General features: G+C 43.8%; 1 protein-coding gene across 9 annotated transcripts in view; it reads left to right on the top strand.

Annotated features, from left to right (window-relative positions):
• The window catches only part of CIT (citron rho-interacting serine/threonine kinase), a 99,832-nt gene that overhangs the window by 59,460 nt on the left and 18,807 nt on the right, over positions 1-21,565 (top strand). For 5 of the 9 annotated variants that reach the window (XM_033136044.1, XM_033136041.1, XM_033136040.1 and 2 more), the window contains exons 24-32: positions 1,129-1,182; positions 9,206-9,403; positions 13,216-13,409; positions 15,872-16,007; positions 17,352-17,456; positions 19,261-19,401; positions 19,544-19,651; positions 20,561-20,723; positions 20,990-21,154. In XM_033136044.1, coding sequence (XP_032991935.1) covers positions 1,129-1,182; positions 9,206-9,403; positions 13,216-13,409; positions 15,872-16,007; positions 17,352-17,456; positions 19,261-19,401; positions 19,544-19,651; positions 20,561-20,723; positions 20,990-21,154 — 1,264 coding nt within the window. The remainder of the gene's footprint in view (positions 1-1,128; positions 1,183-9,205; positions 9,404-13,215; positions 13,410-15,871; positions 16,008-17,351; positions 17,457-19,260; positions 19,402-19,543; positions 19,652-20,560; positions 20,724-20,989; positions 21,155-21,565) is intronic. The other 4 variants (XM_033136047.1, XM_033136045.1, XM_033136046.1 and 1 more) reach the window with 3 other exon arrangements.

The raw sequence follows: 21,565 nt of genomic DNA, 5'->3' as shown, positions 1-21,565 counted from the left end.
TCTATCTGATCTTTTCCAGTGCAGAAATGGAAATGTGGAATACTTGGCTTCTAGGCCAATAGAAACAGGGGCATGCTGTACGAGATGATTTTACTAAGCACTAAAATGACAGTCTGCATTTCCTCAAAAGAGCTCCTGTTTCAGTCTAATGATTCAAACACCCCATTAAGAATTGGGTAATTAAATCTAGTGGAATGCTGGGAAGGGGGGAGGGGGTCTTGTTTGAGCCTCTTTCAGCTGATTGGTGGAAGAAAAAGTTCATTTTCTAGTCATTCACTTCAGACTTGGGTTGAGCAGCTTTTCCGCCTTGGGTGTCTTGGGAATGAATGGGTTGGCTTGAATAAAGAAGAAATGTCCAATGAGCAACCAGTGACCTGAGAGTCCCATTGCTGCGGCTTGAGACTGCCTCAATCGGACTGATGGGAGAGGGTCTAGTGGCTGGAAGATGAGCTTTGTCTTTGTGTCACACTTTGCTTGCAAAAACACTTAAAACGGTGCATGCCTTTTCGCAGTTGTCTTGAAACGAAATGCTTCATGTCTTTGAATGTTAGACTTCCATGATCCAAGCAATAATAAGCATAAAATTATTAGCTGGTTTGGTCACTCCTTGGGGAAGGCATCAGGCTGCTTGTTAGGCTTGTGGTTGTGTGGCTGAAGTGCTTGGTAAGTTTGCCTAATCTCCATGATAGGCTTTTCTAACACTTTGTGTTTGTGTGTGGACTCTTAAATACATGTGTAGGATTTATTTATTTATTTTTAAATCCCATGAAGTAGTAGCTCAGATGTGGAAATAAAATACGCAAGGCAAACAATTTCAAAACTCGTATTAAATGGCAACTACCTTCTGAAGGCCGCTGAAAAGGAATATTTTGGCATTTGCCATGAAGCAGTGCATTCAGTTGTACATTTAGCTCCAGTAGCTGAGAACACGGAAGCATGAGGATGCCTTAAGTCGACACAACGTTTGGTTCTTTTGTCCTGGTAGCATTCATAGCCTGCAGCATCTGCCTTTTTAACTTTGCTTGCTGGTAGATTGTTCTGCAGTTCATTTAGAAAGAAAGAAAACAGCTGTTGGATTCTAAAAGTAATGTATGAAAAAATTGATGATCAACTTCTTACCTCCTTTAGGCTCATAGAGATGAAATCCAGCGTAAATTTGAAGCCCTTCGTAATAGCTGCACAGTGAGTATTAAATACGGATCATTGAATTATTTTGAAATTAAGGACAAGGAAGGAAAACAATCTAATTTTGCTCCTTGAAGACAAGGGTTCATGACACGGCCTTTTGCTTTCAAGGAGTTAGCAGGACCAAGACTGATTGGATTGCTTCTTTAGATCTCAGGTGAATCTCAGCTTAGAGATTTTATCCTGATTTAAAATTGATAGTGTTTCTCAAGTTTTTGAAGAAGCCAGTATGAAATCTCATTGTAGTGCAGCTAATAAGAATGGTGTAGCGGCTGCAACAAGTGATGTGTATATCGAGATAACATTTCCCCCCTTACAGGTGAAGGGAACTATCATAGTACAGTAGGATGGAAAGGCAAAGGAGGGCATTTAGCTAGGCTCAAATGTTCCTAATATGTAGCCTGACTACCAAATGACTTGTAGGCTGCAGCAGTGGCAGTATTTCATCTGTATGTAAGAAAAAGTATGTACACTTGTCACATTTGAAGTGTGACATGGGTGTGCCAATAAACAGATTGAGCAATTGTTGCATATAGTCTTATTTTCCATTACTGAGGTATGTGACGTGAAGTAGCCCTAAAGTTTCCTGCAGAACCATGCATGTAGATTATTGTTTTCAGTTTCCTTTTCCTGCCCTCAGCATTTTTGTGAGCCTCTTAAGGCTCCTTGACTGTGTAACAGGAAAAATCTGCCCTTATTCCCTTATGGGGTACACAAGAGCCCTTGCAAAGCCCTTTGCAGGTTCTCCATTGGTAGGAGTAAAAAACAGAGGCCAACCAGAGAAGATTAAGAAGAAAAGCAGCTAGTAAGCTTGATCTTTATTGAAGCTGTTGCAACAGCAGTGATTTTCGGGGGGAAAGACCCAGAACAATGCAGGCATGCTCTTATAAAGACATTTCAAAATCCCTCCCGGAGGCTAGCCCACCCCCAGAAACAGCATCCAATCACAGAAGAGGTGTAACCCAAGACCCCCCCCAATACATCAGAGCTACATCACAAATTGGGAAGGTTTCGTGTGCATGGACACTTCTTCAGATACACTGAAGTCAGCAGACCCTTAAATATAGTGAGGGAGTGGGGAGGGGTATTACTCAGAAGGGTCTGAGTCGTCTACATGTTTTCCACACCTATCAGCTGATCACCCATTCCCGCCACCCTTCTGAGTAATACCCCTCCCCACTCCCTCACTATATTTAAGAGTCTGGTGACTTCCGTTTCAGTGTATCTGAAGAAGTGTGCATGCACACGAAAGCTCATACCAAGAACAAACTTAGTTGGTCTCTAAGGTGCTACTGGGAGGAATTTTTTTATTTTATTTTGTTTTGACTATGGCAGACCAACACGGCTACCTACCTGAAATTGGGGAGGGTCAGAGGAGGTAACTTGGGAATTTTCCATACCTGTGCCATCTCTCCTTGACCCTCCCAGACACACATTTCTGCAAAACAAAAGGTTTCCTCCCTGGCCTGTAGGGCTAATGGCTGTCCATTGTGAGGGAAATGGCGCATCCTCAGGCAGAGACTTCTCACCTCCTCCCTGCAGATGAAAACACTTGGCCTGCTAGGAGTCAAAATGGAGTGAGACCTGTCTTTCTGTGCTGTTTTCAGACATGTGGCCTTATTTGTTTGGTGTGTGTGTGTGTGTGTGTGTGTGTGTGTGTGTGTATATATATATATATATATATATATGAGAAAGACCTTGAAATTCTTACAACAACTGCTTTTCAAGACCTTTACATTTTGTGCAGTTGAATGATTGATACACACACACACACACACACTTTTCCCGGTAGTTTGCCCTCAAGGTAAAGATCACAAGTGGTCTGCCTTGAAATAAATAATTTTTAGGAGTTGAAATGTCTCTAGTGTTTTAGATTTTTAAATCAGAAAGCAAGTAAGTAAAAGGGGGAAAGGCTTATGGCTAAGCACTCTCTGTAAAAGATGTAAGTGTACCTCAAAATTAGTAACTAAGCAGCTTTTAGAAATGGAGGATTCCCTCCTTTATCATCTTGGCTGCTTCATGTACTGGATTTCTTCATAAAATACATGCACTAAAGGTTCTCCTTTCACACATCATTCAGTATGATAGAAAGAGCTATACTACAGCCATGTGGCTCCAAATATCTATTACCAGTTTGTGTGTAACCTTTAGCTGTTCTTTAAGTTAGCAAAAAAAGGTGCTGGTTTATGCATGCATATTCATCATTTGATGACCGCAACATCAGGTGGTGATTTCAACCTGTGGAAGGGTCTGTTGCAGGTACTACACCACAAACTGAACTATCACATCACTGCATCACCTCAAAAACAATGCTTTCCAGTTCACACATTCAGCTGCTTTGTTGTCTAGTGTACATTTCAGGTATTGGAGGTTATCCTCACTAAAGATGCTGAAGAATTTGGAAGGAGTGCTGTTGTGAGCAAAAGCAGGAGTGGAAACTTCTTTTTTTTTGTTCTTGTAAGGAACTAGATAGTTGCATAGGTTTTGCATGTCCTTATGCAGAAGTTATAACGTCGTAACAATAATGAGAGAAGCTATTGGAGTTAGGCAAATACAGTAATAAGGAAAGTGAAATAAATGACTCAAAGTGTCATTGGTACCAAGGCTGCCTTGGTTTGTGAGGAACGAGACATATTCTTACACCGCAGAGGAGGCCAAGGCTAGAGGTTGAAGGCTTTGTTTTTGTGACAAAGCCATATTGCTTTTTCTTAAAAAAGAAAAGAAAAGAAAAGAAATCAAGGAAAAGGGGGTGGGGTTAAAAATCTGTTCCCTACTGCTAATAATCACCAAAGAACCTTGGACCTTGACCCCGGAGGAGCAAATAGGAAATGGAAATGGAAGCCTGTTGGAAGAAATTGGGCATTTTCTTCAATGCAATTTGATTTTCTCTTGTATTGTGGAATAGTCACCAAATAAGTTGTCGTTTCTGCAGTTCCTCTGGGAGCCTCCTTCATGTTCCCCTGAGCTTTCCAAGAAGGATGAGAAGACTTCTGGAGGTTTTAAGGGTTATGTTGTTCACGTGATAGGAAGAAGGAGGTTTCAAATAACAGATCTCATCAAGAGTGCCTGGACCACTATAGTAATTCATTTGTCATTTCACACACTTGATGAGAATTGCTTCTTTAAACTTGCCCCTGAAGGAGGACTATACTGTATCCCAAAACCTACTGGGACTGTATTAAACATTTTCCCAAGCAACCAGCATTTTCTCCTCTCCCTGTAAGCTCCAGCTTGGGTGTGCATGCTTGTTTTGAGTAAATGGAAACCAAAGCTGCAACTGAAATTGGTGTGGTTTCCTGTGGGCTGCAGGGACAACTCCCCCCCCCCTCAATCCACTGCCTGCAATTTTTTATTCAAATTCAGAACAGTCTGCAACCCCACTAAGTGTCTCTTCGTTTTATTCATGCTCAGTCTGCCAAGTTCAGAAATAGGATAGAGGTGCACGTGTAAAAATTGAGAGTGCAAATATGGAAAGGAGTTTGCCATGACTTCTCATAAACCCAAGCATCTCTTTCATAGCTTTTGGTCTATGCTCATTTCAGCTATATAAGCAATTGCTTGTTTGCATAAGCTCGGCTAATAGACAACTGTGTTTGGGTTGCTTCCTTAGGAAGTTGGAGCGTAGTCTTCCAGTTAGGCCCTCACTGTTTTATCTCTTATGCCTAAGCTTTTGGGGACTTGATATGGAGGTTTTGCTTCCAGATCCCATCTGTGATGATTCTTGATGGAGTGCTGGAAGCTGCATATTGCAGTTGCTTTCCCAGATGAAGGAATTAGATGAACAAGCCAAGGGTTGTTTGGAGTTTGGAAAAGATGAATGGTTTGTGCTACCATATTTTGCTGTCTATGTATATAGAGACCATGCTGCATCAAGAGTCCTAGACTGTTTTTATACTCCATCCTCAAGCAAAAGGGTGCAATATGTCTGTTGTCATGCTCATTCCCAGGAGGAGGAAACGGGGGTATACCTGAAATAATTGCTTCACACCTTTTATATAGTCGACCACCTCGTGCGATACCTGCCCTTTGGAATCCCCCTCCCCTTGGCAGGCGCCGTCTCTGTTGTCTTTTCCAGCCTGCATCTGTATTGGAATGTATGTAAGTACAGTGGTGCCTCACTAGACGAAAATAATTCGTTCTGCGAGTATCTTCATCTAGCAATTTTTTTGTCTAGCGAAGCACCAATGCAATAGCGGTTTTCGCGGGGCAGCCTTCCGCTAGCGAATGCCTTTCGTCTAGCGAGGCATTCGTCTAGCGGGGCACCACTGTATTGTATCTGTGCCTCCTCACTCCTGTCTTTACTTGGGCCTCTCCAGGCTGCAGAGTAAGTGTGGGAGGAGCTGCCCCAATAGTTCTATCAGACCATTGGTGGTTCTGTGAGGATCTGATGGTATGTGTGCTCCTTGGCCAGGGTTCACTTGGTTTAGTGTTGCTTCTGAGCAGAGTCATTTGTTTTTTTGTTTTGCCTTGCACTGTAAAGTATGAATAGCTATGCACTCGTAGTTATGATGCACATGGGAAATGCATTTACTGTATTAACTATCTGTCAAGGAAAGGGTTTGGGGGTGAGTCAACGGGCAAGAATTTTTACCCAAAGTCTTGCCTTGGTGGACCAGACCAATGGCCCACTTAAACTAGCAATTGTCTACAATAGAGATCAGCCAAATAGAACTGAGATACTCAAAAAGAAGATATCAGGATGGAAGTGATACATTGCTGCTTTTGTCCTCTGCACACCTGCTAATTGGGGTCATGTCACCTCTAAATATAATCCGTTCCATTTTATTTATCATGCCTGATTGAGCCTCTGATAGATATATGCTAGTTGCCATGACTACGTCCTATGGCAATGAGTTTCATAATTGATTATACATTGAAATAGGAAGTGATTCCTTTTGTATGGCTTCTCTCTGATGTCTATGTTGCTAGTTAAATGAGTTCCAGTGTATTCAGAGTGATTTTCAACATACTGTTTTAGGTTCTTTAAATTCCTTCTTAGCTAGTACCAACATGATGAGAGATCTGCCAACACATATTCATGTTTTCTTTTAGTCCACACTATTTAGAAACTGAATAAAATCTGGGTCCATGTATAAAGGAACATTCGTAAAAGGAAGCAAGTGCTCTGTACCACTGTTGGTCATGATAAAAGAATATTCTTGGCCTGCTGTTTCAGAGTTACGTGTATAATATGTTAACAGAAATCCCCAACACCCTTTTTAATCAGCTGTTCACCTAACCTTTGATAAGTCACAAGCAGTTGGACTAGGACAGGATTAGGTAACATAGTGCCTGCCAGATTTAATGGGCTAAAACTGCTACCAGCCCCAGCCAGCATTGGCTAATGTTCAGGGATGATGGGAGTTGTAGTTCAGCAGCATCTATATGGCACCATGTTGATTATTCCTGGATCAAAATATCTGGAAGAAAAAGCCTTGTACTCTGCAGTGATTTCGTTTTAACACAGACACCTTCCTCTTAAGAAGAGAAGAGGGGGAAGAAGTCCTCCTGTATGGTGCTAGAAATCAGTAATTTATTCTGTGCGATTAAATTAAATGTCATCTTTGGGAGCAAAGGGTATTCTTGTGGGATCCTAACTCAAACAGCTCAAGCCAGTGCACCAGGATAAAACGTACAGACCCTTTTATCCCATGATGAAGACATTCAGTCCAAACCAGTATTTGTTTGCAACATTGAAGAAGCACTTTCCCCTAATTTATCACCCCACCCCACCCGCTGCTGCCCCTCATCCTCTCCCAGCAACTTTTCCAAACCACCAGTTGAAAGATATTATCAGCGTTGTATGTTTTCTAAAGAACAAAATTCCCACCCATACCTATTCTACTATACCAGGGGTGGCCAACTCCAAAGAGACTGTGATCTACTCACAGTTAAAAACTGGCAGTGATCTACCCCCTTTTTGGGGTTCAGGTCAAAGTTGTTGAACTTTTTTCAGGGAGAAGGTAAAATGTTGAGCTTTTTTAGGGGGCCCCAGGGATCTACCGCAGACGTCCAGTGATCTACCGGTAGATCACGATCTACCTGTTGGACACACCTGTACTATACCTTTCTTGTTGTGCAACATTACAGTAGTGTGCTTTAAGTTACACATAAGAAAGGGGATTGTCTCCTTTTTAAAATGGAGGGGGTCCACATTTAAGTGGTAATATGGGGCGTACTTTCCTGTTATATATTCCCACCCTCACTTCTTTCTTTCCTCTTCCTTTTCTTCCCTCTCCCTTCTTCTCCTTAAACTCTTTCCCTTAAACTTCACTACTGCTGCTGCTGCTACTACTACTACTACTACTACTAAATAATAATAATAATAATAATAATAATAATAATAATAATGCTACTGGGGCTGTGGCTGCGATTTAGAAGACCAGTAGGTGACCAGTGTCTTAGAACAGCTTTTTAAAATCTGTTCCCGTGGTTATAGCGAGTGTTGCCTCTGTCTGTAGTGGAATAGTGTGAGCAGGTACTAAAAGAAAGCCATGCTTTACTTATTCGAGAGTTACTGTGACTTTCTGTGTTAAGCAAAATGGTATACTTTTGTTTGGTTTCTATCTCTCTCTTCCCAACCCCAACCCCTGTCCCAATATAGTTGTGTACTAACATGAGATAGTTGAATTCAGCATTTTGCTGGGGGCGGGGAGATGTTTCCAGATTGCTACAGTACTGCTTAAAATATTGGACATCACTTGTTTGCACAAAAGCATTGTTGCCTGGTTCTTACATCTTATTTTAACGCTGATACTGACTTTCCTCTTATAATCTGTTGTGCTGCCAAACATTTCCCCTCACGTTTCATCCTGCTGTCCTTAACTCTGCTGACATTAGAAATCCAGTCTTTGTTAAATCAGTGTTTGTGGCTTTTTCTAGTGGTTTGCGATTTCTGCTTGATTTTCTTTTTTTAAAAAAACACGCTTTAAGAGAGTGGCATTCCGGATAATGCACCTCTCTTCAAAGAGCTCTCTGTTGTTTATTATGAAAATCTCTCTTTTGAAAGCTAGCATCACCTTTCCTCAGATAGCGTAGTGTAACGTTTGGAGAGAGAAACCAATCTGCTTATGCCCTTTTATCACCATGCAGCAAGTTTGGGGAGAAGACCATTAACTGTGGACTCCCAGTTCCTGGATTTTGCTCTCAAAGTCATGCCATAGGACACAAAAACTTACAATGCAATGCATTTTATACCTTAAGGCTGAATTAAACTTAGCTCTTCCGAAGACAAAGGTCCGTATCCAACGTTCTCTGTCCGCTAGGGTGAGATCCCTTGTGCTAGCGGATGACAAAGTTTAAAAGTTGACCAAGGGAAGAATGGATATTCCTAAAGCCAAGAAGTGCGAACCTGAGCAGTGTGGTGATGCTCAATAGTGAAGCGAGTTGAGTTACATCCGCTTAAAACTGGGTAGGTGCAGACAGTACGAGCAATTTTTACTTGCTGAAAAATCCTTTCCTCGGTGTTTTTAGATGCAGCAATTTAGGGCTGTATCTGACATTCCCTGTTTGCTAGTGCAAGAGCAGACAGCAGAGTTTAAAGGTTGCGCAACTAAGGAATCGAACACAACGGTTGTGCTAGCAGAGGCTTGTGCTACAGCTGGCTCTTGTACAGTCAGTTGCACAACAATCTTTTGGCAATGTACTCATGGCTTTATCAGAGCATCAGAGGTTAATCCCCGTTCACTCATCTCCAGAGTGAATTCAATAGCCAAGATTTGTCTTAATTATCTCACATCGGCAACTTGCCGACAGAAGACGTTCGGTTCGGTCCGCTGCGTTCCTCTCCCTGAAGTCCCCAGATTTTCAAAGTACCTTTCATTGTGTGTATCTGTTAGGTATGTATCAGCCTACAATACTGTATACTGAGCTTTACAGAGACCCATTCTTTAGAGTTTGAAGTTTGACTTTCAAAAAGACTTGGCTAGTCCCCATTTATCTTAAGAATCTTGGGCTTGTTAACCTTTTTTCCTTAGTTCCCATTTATCTTAGGCTCTCTGGCTTATTATTTTTTATTTAGGTGATTACAGACTTGGAAGAGCAGCTGAATCAGTTGAGTGAGGACAACGCTGAGCTGAACAACCAGAATTTCTTCCTGTCCAAACAGCTAGATGAGGCTTCGGGGGCAAATGATGAGGTAGTGCAGCTGCGAAGCGAGGTAGACCACCTCCGTCGCGAGATCACGGAGCGAGAGATGCAGCTGACCAGCCAGAAGCAAGTAGGTGTTCAGAATTTGCATTGTAAAGACCAATTTTTTCAAGGCCTTTGTCTAAATGTGAGATGGGACCATAGGGCTTTGATGGTTTACCTCCTCCTCAGGGTCAGGACTCGCCTATTGCTAGTTCTCGTCTCACAATTAAAAGCACACAATCCTGAATAGCATGCACACGAAAGCTCATAACAATAATAAACTTAGTTAGTCTCTAAGGTGCTACTGGAAGGAATTTTTTTTTTATTTTGTTTCGAATCCTGAATCAGATTGTGCCAGAATTGGACAACAGAAGCAGAATAACCTAAAGTATTGCCTGTTGGACAAAATATGTGGCCAAAATATAGGGTCGAGGGAGAGGAAAACAGAGGAGGGGGATCCCCAAAGTAACCAAAGGACGAAGTCACAGGAATCGAAGTGAAAATGAAATGATATAAAAAGCATTGTTGTTAAAGCAAATGTACATGCAAACATGAATGAGTGTATGCATGCAAAACACGAAAACACAAATTATCTAAGCCGTAACTACTATATAAGAATACAAATTATCTGTATAATTTGGAGAACTTTATTCCCCCCCCCCCTTCTAAAGTCAGACAGTGGAACAGATGGAATCTGCTAAGACAAAACTCAGTTTTATGATACAGTCTTTCATAGTGTGGGGTACAGCAGTACTACACAGAACTTGCCAGGTTTGGGTCTGGTTAACATGAAGGCAGAGACTAGAAACTTTCCAGAGGGGTTTCTTGATGGCAGGCACCGTCGTTGCCATCTAATCTTGCCCGACTTCCTCTTTTTCAAGTTGATTTTTTTACCTTTTAAAGTTGTAATGGGTTTGCATGCAAAGTAGCAGTTCCCTTCACTATACCATTATTTTGAGCACGTGCAAAGTTTCTAATTAACAAGAAGTAAATATTTCGCTTAAACCACACCTGACTTTGGCTTGCTTTAATATTTCACCTAATTAACCAAGACAGTTTTATATACGGTATAGTGCTTTTCTTAGTGGAAAAATGAGGTGCTGGTATGCATACGTTGATAAAAGTGCCATTGGTGCCAGCACAAAACGACTGCCATAGGCAGCAAAAAGAGAGATGCCAGTACTCTGTACCAGTAAGTACTGTCGTGATGGTGGCAAGATTTTACTGAGCCTCTTTGCTTGGTGAATTTCACACAACTGTTCTATGGAGGGGTATTTGAAAATCTGATTTTTTAAAAAATATATTAACTTCTAAAGTGGTTGTTGTGAAGCTTTTATTTATCCATAGTCTGAACCTTACCCAGAAAGATACAGGAGGAGCATCCAAAATGTTGGCGGCTGCTATTAAGGCAAACTGACAGCAGAACATCACTTAGAGTCAACAGCAAGTTGTCTAGTCCAGTGTTTTTCAACCTTTTTTGGGCAAAGGCACACTTGTTTCATGAAAAAAATCACGAGGCACACCACCATTAGAAAATGTTAAAAAAAATTAACTCTGTGCCTATATTGACTATACATAAAGTAATTTACCCACGGCACACCAGGCAACATCTCGTGGCACACTAGTGTGCCGTGGAACAGTGGCTGAAAAACACTGGTCTAGTCAACTGTCTGATTGGCAGTAGACTTTGTACGCAGTAAAATTGAATGGAAAAGAAATATGTATGAGACATTGCTAATGAACACAAGAGATTCTATCCATAAGCACAAGAGCGTGCCACAAGGAGACATGTCCCCATTGACATAGCTCACCATCTCATGTTCCTGTTTCCTCAGCCCTTAGGATCAGAGGAAGGCACTGAAGGGAGCCATTTAATCTATTCAAGCATCTGTCTTCACACCACCACACACACTTAAAAAATTATCTCCCAAAGGGGGCTTCCCATGTGCTTTTCATTTTTTTCAGACCAGGCTTTCAAATTGCTGGTGGGATTTTGGTGTTGGGTTGTTGGCTTTTTTTACACTGCCTCTTTAATGTGTTTCTTGTTTTATCACTTGCTATATTTTTGCCAATTTGTTTATAAACCAACCTAATCCTGGTTTTAACTGAAGGGCAGAAAACAGATGCAATTTCATGGAGTATTTTGACTTGAAATAACGACCACATTTGATGTCAGAGCAGTAAAGATTATACGGCACAACACAAATGTTTTTTTGTACTTCTGGGGGATTCTGCAGTTTCTCTGAAGCTTATCAGAGATACCTGAAAAGTCATCTCACTCCTTAAATACCCAACTGATCACTGTGATATGCAGGTGAGGGCCTTATCAAGAGGACCGGCCTTTGGTGTGGTGGCCCCTCCCCTTTGGAATTCCCTCCCATTAAATATCAGGCACTGTCTTTTGAAGACCTTCCTCTTCTAACAAGCGTTTCAAGCACAGGTGTTTGTCTGCATCTATGTTGGAATTCCTTCAAATGTGTTTAAAATGTTTTAACACTACTGTGTTTGCTGCCTAGGACTCCTTTGGGAGGAAGGGCAGAAAATAAATTAAATAAAGGAGATTTCCAACAAGAAGCCAGTTGGGGCAGCCATTTCCTTGAAAGGCACATTGGCCACACCACTACCATAGTTCTTTGCCACATAGAGCTGCAGGAAGAGCATGCTGGGTGTGTTTTAGCTTATGCTTTTTCAGGCAAAAAAAGGAACAGACATTTGCTGGGGAGCCCTCCCTTTTCTTCTGCAGAAGTCTCAAAATTAAAGTTACTCTTCTAAGTTAATCAATGGGACGTCACAGTGAACACCATTACAGTAAAAGTACAGTGATTCTGCTTTTTGTTGTTTTTCTGTTCAGAAAACTATTCAATAGAAATATTTACCAACAAATAGTCTCAGCTTAGGGACCCGGGTGGCGCCGTGGGTTAAACCACAGAGCCTAGGGCTTGCTGATCAGAAGGTCGGCAGTTCGAATCCCTGCCACGGGGTGAGCTCCCGTTGCTTGGTCCCAGCTCCTGCCCACCTAGCAGTTCGAAAGCACGTCAAAGTGCAAGTAGATAAATAGGGACCGCTCCAGCGGGAAGGTAAATGGCGTTTCCGTGCGCTGCCCTGGTTCGCCAGAAGCGGGTTTGTCATGCTGGCCACATGACCCGGAAGCTGTCTACGGACAAACGCCGGCTCCCTCGGCCTATAGAGCGAGGTGTGCGCCGCAACCCCAGAGTTGGACACGACTGGACCTGATGGTCAGGGGTCCCTTTACCTTTACTAGTCTCAGCTCAGTTAGGTCAGATTCCCGCCCCACCCCTGGAAGTCAGGGGTACAGCTGCATCAGTTGCTCCATTGCAGACCACTTCCTATTACAGTCATACCTTGGATCTCAAACGCCTTGGCTCCTGAACAAATCGGCTCCCAAACGTTTGAAACCCGGAAGTGGGTGTTCTGGTTATCGAATGATTTGTGGAAGCCGAACATCCAGCACAGCTTCCGATTGGCTGCAGGACGCTCCTGCAGCCAATCGGAAGACACGTCTTGTTGTCAAACAGACTCCAGGAACGCATTCTGTTTGACAACCAAGGTATGACTGTAGTCTGTTTTACTTGTTCTTATGGCACCCATTCTTTGACCTTGAAGAACACCACCGGCCCCCATAGCCCTGATCCTTCCTTTTCCTTTGTTTTAGCTGCCTCTGGGCCAAGGACAAGAGTGAGTGCGACTAGCCAAACTGTCTGTCTGTGTTCTTATATTATACTTGGAGAGGCTCAGACTCTGTGTGTGTGTGTGTGTGTGTGTGTGTGTGTGTGTGTGTATCTTGATCTAGGAAGGTTTCGCTCTAGAACGCCATCATGAAGAGGGCTTATTTTTGCAGTGGTTCGGAGGTAGAAAAATGATGAAAGGCTTTGTTTTTAGACGATGGAGGCCTTAAAGACAACCTGCACGATGCTTGAAGAGCAGGTGATGGATCTGGAGGCTCTGAATGACGAACTGCTTGAGAAGGAGCGCCAATGGGAGGCTTGGCGGAGTGTTCTGGGGGACGAGAAGACCCAGTTCGAATGTCGGGTTCGAGAGCTGCAGAGAATGTTGGATACAGAGAAACAAAGCAGGTATGGACTTTTGTTTCTGCATGCTTTGTTGGAGAGCTCTGCATAATATAAAGCAATAAGTAAATACAGTGGTACCTCGGAAGTCGAACGGGATCCATTCTGGAAGTCTATTTAACTTCCAAAACATTCGGAAACCAAGGCGCGGCTTCTGATAGGCTGCAGGAAGCTCCTGGAGCCAATCGGAAGCCATGGAAGTTGCGTCGGACATTCGGGTTCCAAAGAACGTTCACAAACCGGAACACTCACTTCCGGGTTTGCAGCGTTTGGGAGCCAAAATGTCTGACTCACAAGGCATTTGGGATCCAAGGTACGACTGTACAGGGTTGAGGAGGAACATAAGAACCTGCTGGATCAGGTCACTGACCCATCTAAAGCAGCATCCTGTCCTGACAGTGGTCAGCCAGATGCCTGTGGGAAACTGGCAAACAGGACCACTTTCCCCTGTTGTGGCTTCGAGCAACTGGTACTTAGAAGTATTGCCAGCTCTGAAGTTCTGTCCCAGAACAAGCAGCCACATGCAGATTGCTCTAATTTTATGAACTGGAAGTGGTGTCCAAGGGCTTGCCTTCCTCTTCATTTGACATCCTTAACTATTTGGTTCTGACTTTGCCATTGGGGACAGAATCTTCACAAGGCCTCAACCAGGAATTTGCTGCTGGAACGGACTCAGTGGGAGCTAGTGTGGTGTAGTGGTTAAGAGCGGTAGTCTCGTAATCTGGTGAACTGGGTTCGCATCTCCGCTCCTCCACATGCAGCTGCTGGGTGACCTTGGGCTAGTCACACTTCTTTGAAATCTCTCAGCCCCACTCACCTCACAGAGTGTTTGTTGTGGGGAAGGAAGGGAAAGGAGATTGTTAGCTACTTTGAGACTCCTTTGGGTAGTGATCAAGTGGGATATCAAATCCAAACTCCTCCTCCTCTTCTTCTTCTTCTTCTTCTTCTTCTTCTTCTTCAGTTAAATGTTCAGGTGGCACCTACAGCTGATGGTGCAGAAACTTAGTTGGTGCACTACATCCCCTTTGGGACAAATTTATTTGCCCACCATCGTCCATCCCAGCGGTCAGCAAACTTTTTCAGCAGGGGGCCGGTCCACTGTCCCTCAGACCTTGTGGGGGGCTGGACTATATTTTGAAAAAAAAAATATGAACAAATTCCTATGCCCCACAAATAACCCAGAGATGCATTTTAAATAAAAGGACACATTCTATTCATGTAAAACCACGCTGATTCTTGGACTGTCCGCGGGCCGGATTTAGAAGGCGATTGGGCTACATCTGGCCCCCGGGCCTTAGTTTGGGGACCCCTGGTCCATGCCTTATCAACATCCAGGTTTATTGTTGTTCAGTCATTCAGTCGTGTCCGACTCTTCGTGACCCCATGGACCAGAGCACGCCAGGCACGCCTATCCTCCACTGCCTCCCGCAGTTTGGCCAAACTCATGCCAGTCGCTTCGAGAACACTGTCCAACCATCTCATCCTCTGTCGTCCTCTTCTCCTTGTGCCCTCCATCTTTCCCAACATCAGGGTCTTTTCTAGGGAGTCTTCTCTTCTCATGAGGTGGCCAAAGTACTGGAGCCTCAACATCCAGGTTACAGTTCCTCAATGTGCTGGGGGTGGGGGGGGCGCTGCCTTTGGAACCCTCTTAAAACTACAACTGGTCCATAATGGTGGCCTGACTACTGGTTGAAGACTTGTTATGCTTAAGCATATTATGCTTAAATATTCACGTTAGCTTCCAATTTCCTTTGGGTGAAATCCAAATTGATCCACAGAGCTGCAAACTAGGAATCTTTTAACTAGGGCTTTGAAATGCCAAAAGGACCTGCCTGAGTTCAGAAGGAGGGTTCTGATGAAAGTGTGGGGAAACTTGCCTTTTGGGGGAGGAAGGCAGGGCTACAGCCTTCTTCCTTTTGCTGGCCAACATGTTTATTTTCCCCAAATGTCTCTCAGAGAGATATGGCAACACAACTCATTGTTCTGAGGCAATAAAAATGGCAACTGACATCAGCAGGCATCCAGGAAGCCATCTCCACTCATGTCTCTACTTTCACAGCTCATGAGTGGCGGCCGTGAAAGCTGGGGACAAAGATTAAAGTCCTGGCCTGCCCTAGTTTTAATATGGATTATACTGAGTTACAGATCCCTTTTTATGCTTATACAAGGGATGTGGAATTGGAAAGTGGCCACTCTGGTGATTTGCCAACTGTCTTCTTCTGTAGTGCCATATGGCGCTAGGCTTTGATTCCAGATTCTCACTGTGGCAACTTGGATCGCTCTCAGCACAGCAGGTGTGGATAAGTTATGTGGTACGGGGAGAGCCATATAATGATGGCTTTCTTTAAAGCAGAAGTTTGGAACAGTTCCTACCCATTGATCCCATCTGATACCATGGGATCTTTGGAAGAAATCAGTTCCCAGGAAAGGAGCCTTTTAAGAAAACGTATTTCTCATTTTTAATGCAGAGTGCGAGCAGATCAGCGCATCACTGAATCCCGTCAGGTGGTGGAGCTTGCTGTTAAAGAACATAAAGCAGAAATCCTGGCTCTCCAGCAAGCGTTAAAGGAGCAAAAACTCAAGGCTGAGAGCCTTTCCGACAAGGTTAGTTGTTTTTTTAAGCACCTTTCCATCATACAGAATTGACAAAAATCAGTTGGTCCAGAGGCTACATCACAGCCAAAAAAATAATAATTTTTTTTAGCATGTTATAATTACAGCTCTGAAATGCCAAAAGTCTGGCCAGAGTTCACCTTAATTTGGCTTAGATGTAATGAATGCAAATCACTCTTTTCATGTGTGACAGTTACTGTTTCTTTGATGCGTTGCATTGAATATATAATATGTTTTGTAGAGACATGCCTCTGCTCTCATGGAGCTTATAGCCTAAATATTAAAGAGGTGTGGAGTGAGGCAACTGAAGGAAGGGGACATAGGAGCTGCTTGAGAGTGGAACTGAATGTCTAGGGAGGTGATCTTGGCTGGAGGTATTTAACAAGAAGGCCATCTGCCAGGCAGTGAAGTTGTATTAAGCTGGAGGCCTCCTAGAAAAGAAGAAACATAAGATCATAAGAAGAGCCTGCTGGATCAGCCAGTGGCCCATCTAGTCCAGCATCTTCACAGTGGCTGACCAGATGCCTGTCAAAGACATGCAAGCACAAGAGCCCTCTCCCCTCCTGCGAATCTCAGGAAATGATAGTCAGAAGCGTTGCTGCCTCCAGCCGTGGAGGCAGAGCATAGCCATCATGGCTAGTAGCCATTATCCTCCATGAATTTGATCCTTTATTAAAGCTATCCAGTGGAAGTGAGAAATGAAGCTACTTAGGTGTTCCCAGAGGGAGTTAAACAGGTCAGCATGGGAGAAAGGGTGGAGTCCTCTAAGAAATTAGGAGACTTTAGGGCAGCTGAGTGTGGAGCAAAGGGGAGGACCCATAGCTCAGTGGTTGGAGCATTCACCTTGCACGCCAAAGGTCCCAGGTACAGTTCCCGCCATCTTCAGGTATGGCTGTGAAAAAGACTCCCTACCTGAAACCCTGGAGAACTGTTGCCAGCTAGGATAGATAATGCCCCGCTAGATGGACTTGATGGTCTGACTCGGTACAGTGGTACCTTGGTTGTCAAACTAAATCCGTTCGGGAGTCCATTCGACTCCCGGAACCATTCAAAAACCAAGGCGCGGCTTCCGATTGGCTGCAGGAGCTTCCTGCACTCAAGCGGAAGTCGCGTCGGACGTTCAGCTTCCAAAAAACGTTCGCAAACCGGAACACTCACTTCTGGGTTTGGGGCGTTCGGGAGCCGATTCGTTCGACAACCAATGTACCACTGTATAAGGCAGCTTTGTATGCCTGTTGGAAGTTAAGAAAAATGATGGAGATCCTTTAAAAATAAGGATCAGTTTGTTCCCAGTGCGGAAGGAAGTGTTAATGTCAATATATCTGTTCTATCTAGCTTAATGATTTGGAGAAGAAGCATGCTATGCTGGAGATGAACGCGCGTAGCCTGCAACAGAAGCTTGAGACGGAGCGTGAACTCAAGCAGAGGCTTCTGGAAGAGGTAATACTCAACTCATAATGAGATGCCATTCATCCGTACTGTATTGGGAGAGATTATGAAATCGCCCAGCTTCACACAGCGGGTATTTTACACCACAGACTTTACTGGTTTAATAATAACTCCATCTTCCCTGGGAATTACAATTTTTATGCATGCACATATTTGCTTGCTGTTATATCCTGCTTTGCTTTCATCATGGGGCATGCATCTGGTGGTCCCCAGGCAGTCAGCTATCCAGGCACTGATCAGTCCCAGGCTCACTTAGCTTCATTTAAGGCGGTATGTGTCATTTGCCTTCAGCCTGTACTCTGATGGCGGGTGGGAGATGCAGGAATGCGGTTACTTAGCAGGGAATTCTCAGCATCTCACCAAACTTCAGCTCCTAATATTTTTTGAGAGAAGCCATCCCAGATAGTGATGCATAACTGTTTTACGCTGTATACACCTCCCTGGAAGTAGATCCCATTGAACTCAATGGGGTTTACTTATGAGTAGACATGTAGAGGATTGCACTGTTAGGTTTTGAGGTAGAGATCTGCTCATTTGGCCTGGAAGCTGATTTTAACCCCCAAGTGTTGCCTCCCCTCTCTTCCTTAATAAATAAGTCTGCAGCTGGAAAGGCAAGTAAAATGACACTGCTGTGTATTTATGCCGGTTAATAATACTCTATTGCCAAGTCACAACCACTTTGACCTTTTCTGTATATCGGTCTTTAGATTATTATTTTTTTGTGCATTTGGGAAAGCAGAGGATTCTATTTAAAATGCAGACTGCATGGGCATAGTTTTAAGGCCAAAAGGGATTTAGAACACTGGAATATTACCAGATCCTCTAATAGGAATATATTCTCTTTTACTCTCTTCCATCATTGTGGACAAGGAAAGGGTAGATGAATGTGTTTGAATACTCCTGCACCACAAAAGCCCATGTTCCACATTCAATAATTCTGTATACTTCATGCATATTTTTTTCTTAATCCTTACTTCTTTTATTTTGAAAGTTTTTTTTTTTAGTATTTTGTAAACCTTTTGGGTCTCAGGGAAGGGAGACCCCGCCACTACAAAAGCCACTGAACTCATCTCCCCCCATTGATATACCCACTCGACCGCTTTAATCTGCAGAAGTGACACTAATACTAGTTCTGCATTTGTAAGAAATTGATCTGTTAGTGTGGCAGCACCCACACACTTTGGAACTCCCTGCCTGTTGACATCAGGCAGCTACCTTCACTGTAATTTAGGCACCTGCTCAAGGCATTTTTGCTTAGACAAGCTTACCCAGATACGTAGGATGTTGGAAAGTGTTTTGATCTGTTTTCAGCTTATTGTTGATTTCAATTATTATGCTTTGAATATTTTAATGCAGCTGCTGTAACTGTTCTTATTGGTAATTTTACTGCTTTATTCCTTTTGTAAGCCTCCTTGGGGGCCACATTCCCTTCTGAGCAACCTCTTCCAAAGGCCCAATATCAGTGGTGGGCAAAAGTGGGTGGGCCAATGAATGTAAATTTAACCTTCATGCAGCAGGCTAGTTTCTACACACACACTCACACAGCCGTCTCTCATCTCCATTCAGGCATCCAAGAAGCATTAGTGGAGTTGAAGGACACATGCCAGTCAGGCAAAAACACTTGGGGGTGTGAAGCAGAGCCAGTGAGGGTGTGTGACCTGGCTAGGTGGCCTGGGGAGAGTTCTGAGGGCCATATAGAGAGGCCTGGAGGGCCACATTCCGACACCTGCCCTCCTCAGTCTGAAGTTCACTATCCCTGACTTAAAGAATCTGGATTTCTCCTTCTTACCAACAGCAAGCAAAGCTGCAGCAACAAATGGATCTACAGAAAAATCACATATTTCGCCTGACTCAAGGCCTGCAAGAGGCTTTGGATAGGGCAGATCTTCTGAAGACTGAGAGAAGTGACCTGGAGTACCAGCTAGAAAATATCCAGGTGAGAAGAGGCAGTGCCTTTTGCTCTGGATTTCACACATCCTCCACTGGGATTGTTTTGCTGTCTACATGGACATGTGTCACAATATATGGTTGTTGTTGTTTTCTATCTTTCCTTTTCATCCTTTTTTTGTACTTCAAAGGTTCTCTATTCCCATGAAAAGGTGAAAATGGAGGGCACCATTTCACAACAAACCAAGCTCATTGACTTTCTGCAAGCAAAGATGGACCAGCCAGCCAAAAAGAAAAAGGTGAGGAATCAGGCGGTTGTTACACACGGTGTTCAAAAAATAAATAAACCTAAGGCTGGAGTCCAAAGAACACTTGCAGCTAGTTCTGTGTGCCCCAGAATCCTGCTGGGTGTGCGCAAGCCCCCTGCGTGTGCCTGAAGTCTGTCTTTGGAACCTGTCCTAAATGATTATCTGCGGTGTCTTGATATTAAGCCATAACCTGAAGGAAAAACATGCCCAAGCTAAAAGAGGATGGTGTAAAGACAGTTTCGGCACATGACAGTGGAGTATTTTGCTCTTTCTTCTCTGAGCGAACCCACTTAGAACCATTTGGGGAAAGTGCATGCTTTCCCTGCTTTTATGCTGAAATGCGGGAACAAACCGTGGAAATAAGTGTTTGCAAATAAGGGCAGGAGTGGCTGTTCAGGTTCATCACAGCCAGGTGTCACCTTTGTTACTGACAAGCTCTTAGACAGAGATGAGGCGGCAGTGGAGATGGGAGGGCTGTACGCAGCATTCTCCGTCCGCTGACGCAATTCCGCACAACAGATTGCTCAATCTATTGTGAAATAAAGTTACCAGCAGCCTGCTTATGCATTCCCTTGCACAGTGATGTTCCCCTGGTGCAAAAGATTTCACCAGCAGAACAAGCATGCCACTTCAGTTTTTAGCGCCAGTTGGGTGCCACCCACAGAATTCTCCGTCGAGGTGGACGGAAAATGATAGCAATTGCCCGGATAAGCTTCTCGAAAACAATTTGAGTTGGGGAGAGCTTCACGTTCTCCCCACTGCCACACCTTAACCTCTTTCTTTATCGAGATGAGGAATACCACCAGACCCTCTGGTCTGCAGTTAGTTAGGTTTCCCTTCCCCTAGTTTAAACCGTCACTTACTAGGAGTTAGGAGCTGTCTGTGTGTTTCTGTTGCTAGGGCCTGTTTAGTCGACGGAAAGAGGACCCTTGTTTACCCACACAGGTTCCTCTGCAATACAATGAGCTGAAGGTGGCGCTGGAGAAGGAGAAGGCCCGTTCGGCTGAGCTGGAGGAGGCCCTTCAGAAAACGCGCATCGAGCTCAGATCTGCTCGAGAGGAAGGTAGGGGGCTACTGAAAAGTTGCATCTGGAGAGAAGGGCCGTTTTTAGTCCAAACGCGTGTCTCATATTTGTGTGTTTTCTGTAGCAGTGAAATGTTTTTTTCTCTTCCCCCCCCCCATCCTCTCCCTCCCTTCCCCCCTGTTTGCTGTTGAGGATCCAATAGAGCAACACCTTTGCTGCAGGCTGTAACTCTTAAGGCTGCGTTAGAACCACGGCTGCTCCTCGTGCCGGGGAGGAGTTGACTAACTATTTATGTGTATCTGTAGCTGCCCATAGGAAAATTACAGACCACCCTCACCCATCCACTCCTGCCACGGCCAGGCAGCAGATCATCATGTCTGCCATAGTCCGATCACCAGAACACCAGCCCACGCCCATCAGTCTGCTTGCTCCTCCCTCAAGCCGCAGAAAGGAGTCTTCCACACCAGAGGGTAAGGCTTTGAGGGGGCGGGTTGGGTATGGGAAGAATCCCCATCCCTTGATTCAACTCAACACCCTCCTTTCATCTATGCACATTCTAACCTAGCATATCCATGAGTTTGGCAACCTTAAGGGAATCAGGAGGCTTGGAAACTTGTTAGATATAGATATATATATTCCCGTGAAAATGAAAATGTCCCCCCGCCCCAGTCACTTCCTCTTCTATCATGACCCAAGCCTTCATAATTATTCTTTTTATATTATTCTTCAACCTAAAAGTCCGACTTGACCAAGCAACAAATAACTTAAATGGAAATCGGTTGAAAGGGAGAGAACAAGTAGGGTCTTCTTAAAATAAATGAATACATTGGCCGTGCTATAAGATTCATTCTGCAAACTACAAGTTCCAGAGAAAATGAAAA

This window comes from Lacerta agilis, chromosome 17 (genome assembly GCF_009819535.1).
Source record: "Lacerta agilis isolate rLacAgi1 chromosome 17, rLacAgi1.pri, whole genome shotgun sequence".
In the NCBI taxonomy this organism is placed as follows: domain Eukaryota; kingdom Metazoa; phylum Chordata; class Lepidosauria; order Squamata; family Lacertidae; genus Lacerta; species Lacerta agilis.
The sequence above is the reverse complement of the archived record's forward strand: the minus strand, read 5'-3'. Positions and strand labels throughout refer to the sequence as shown.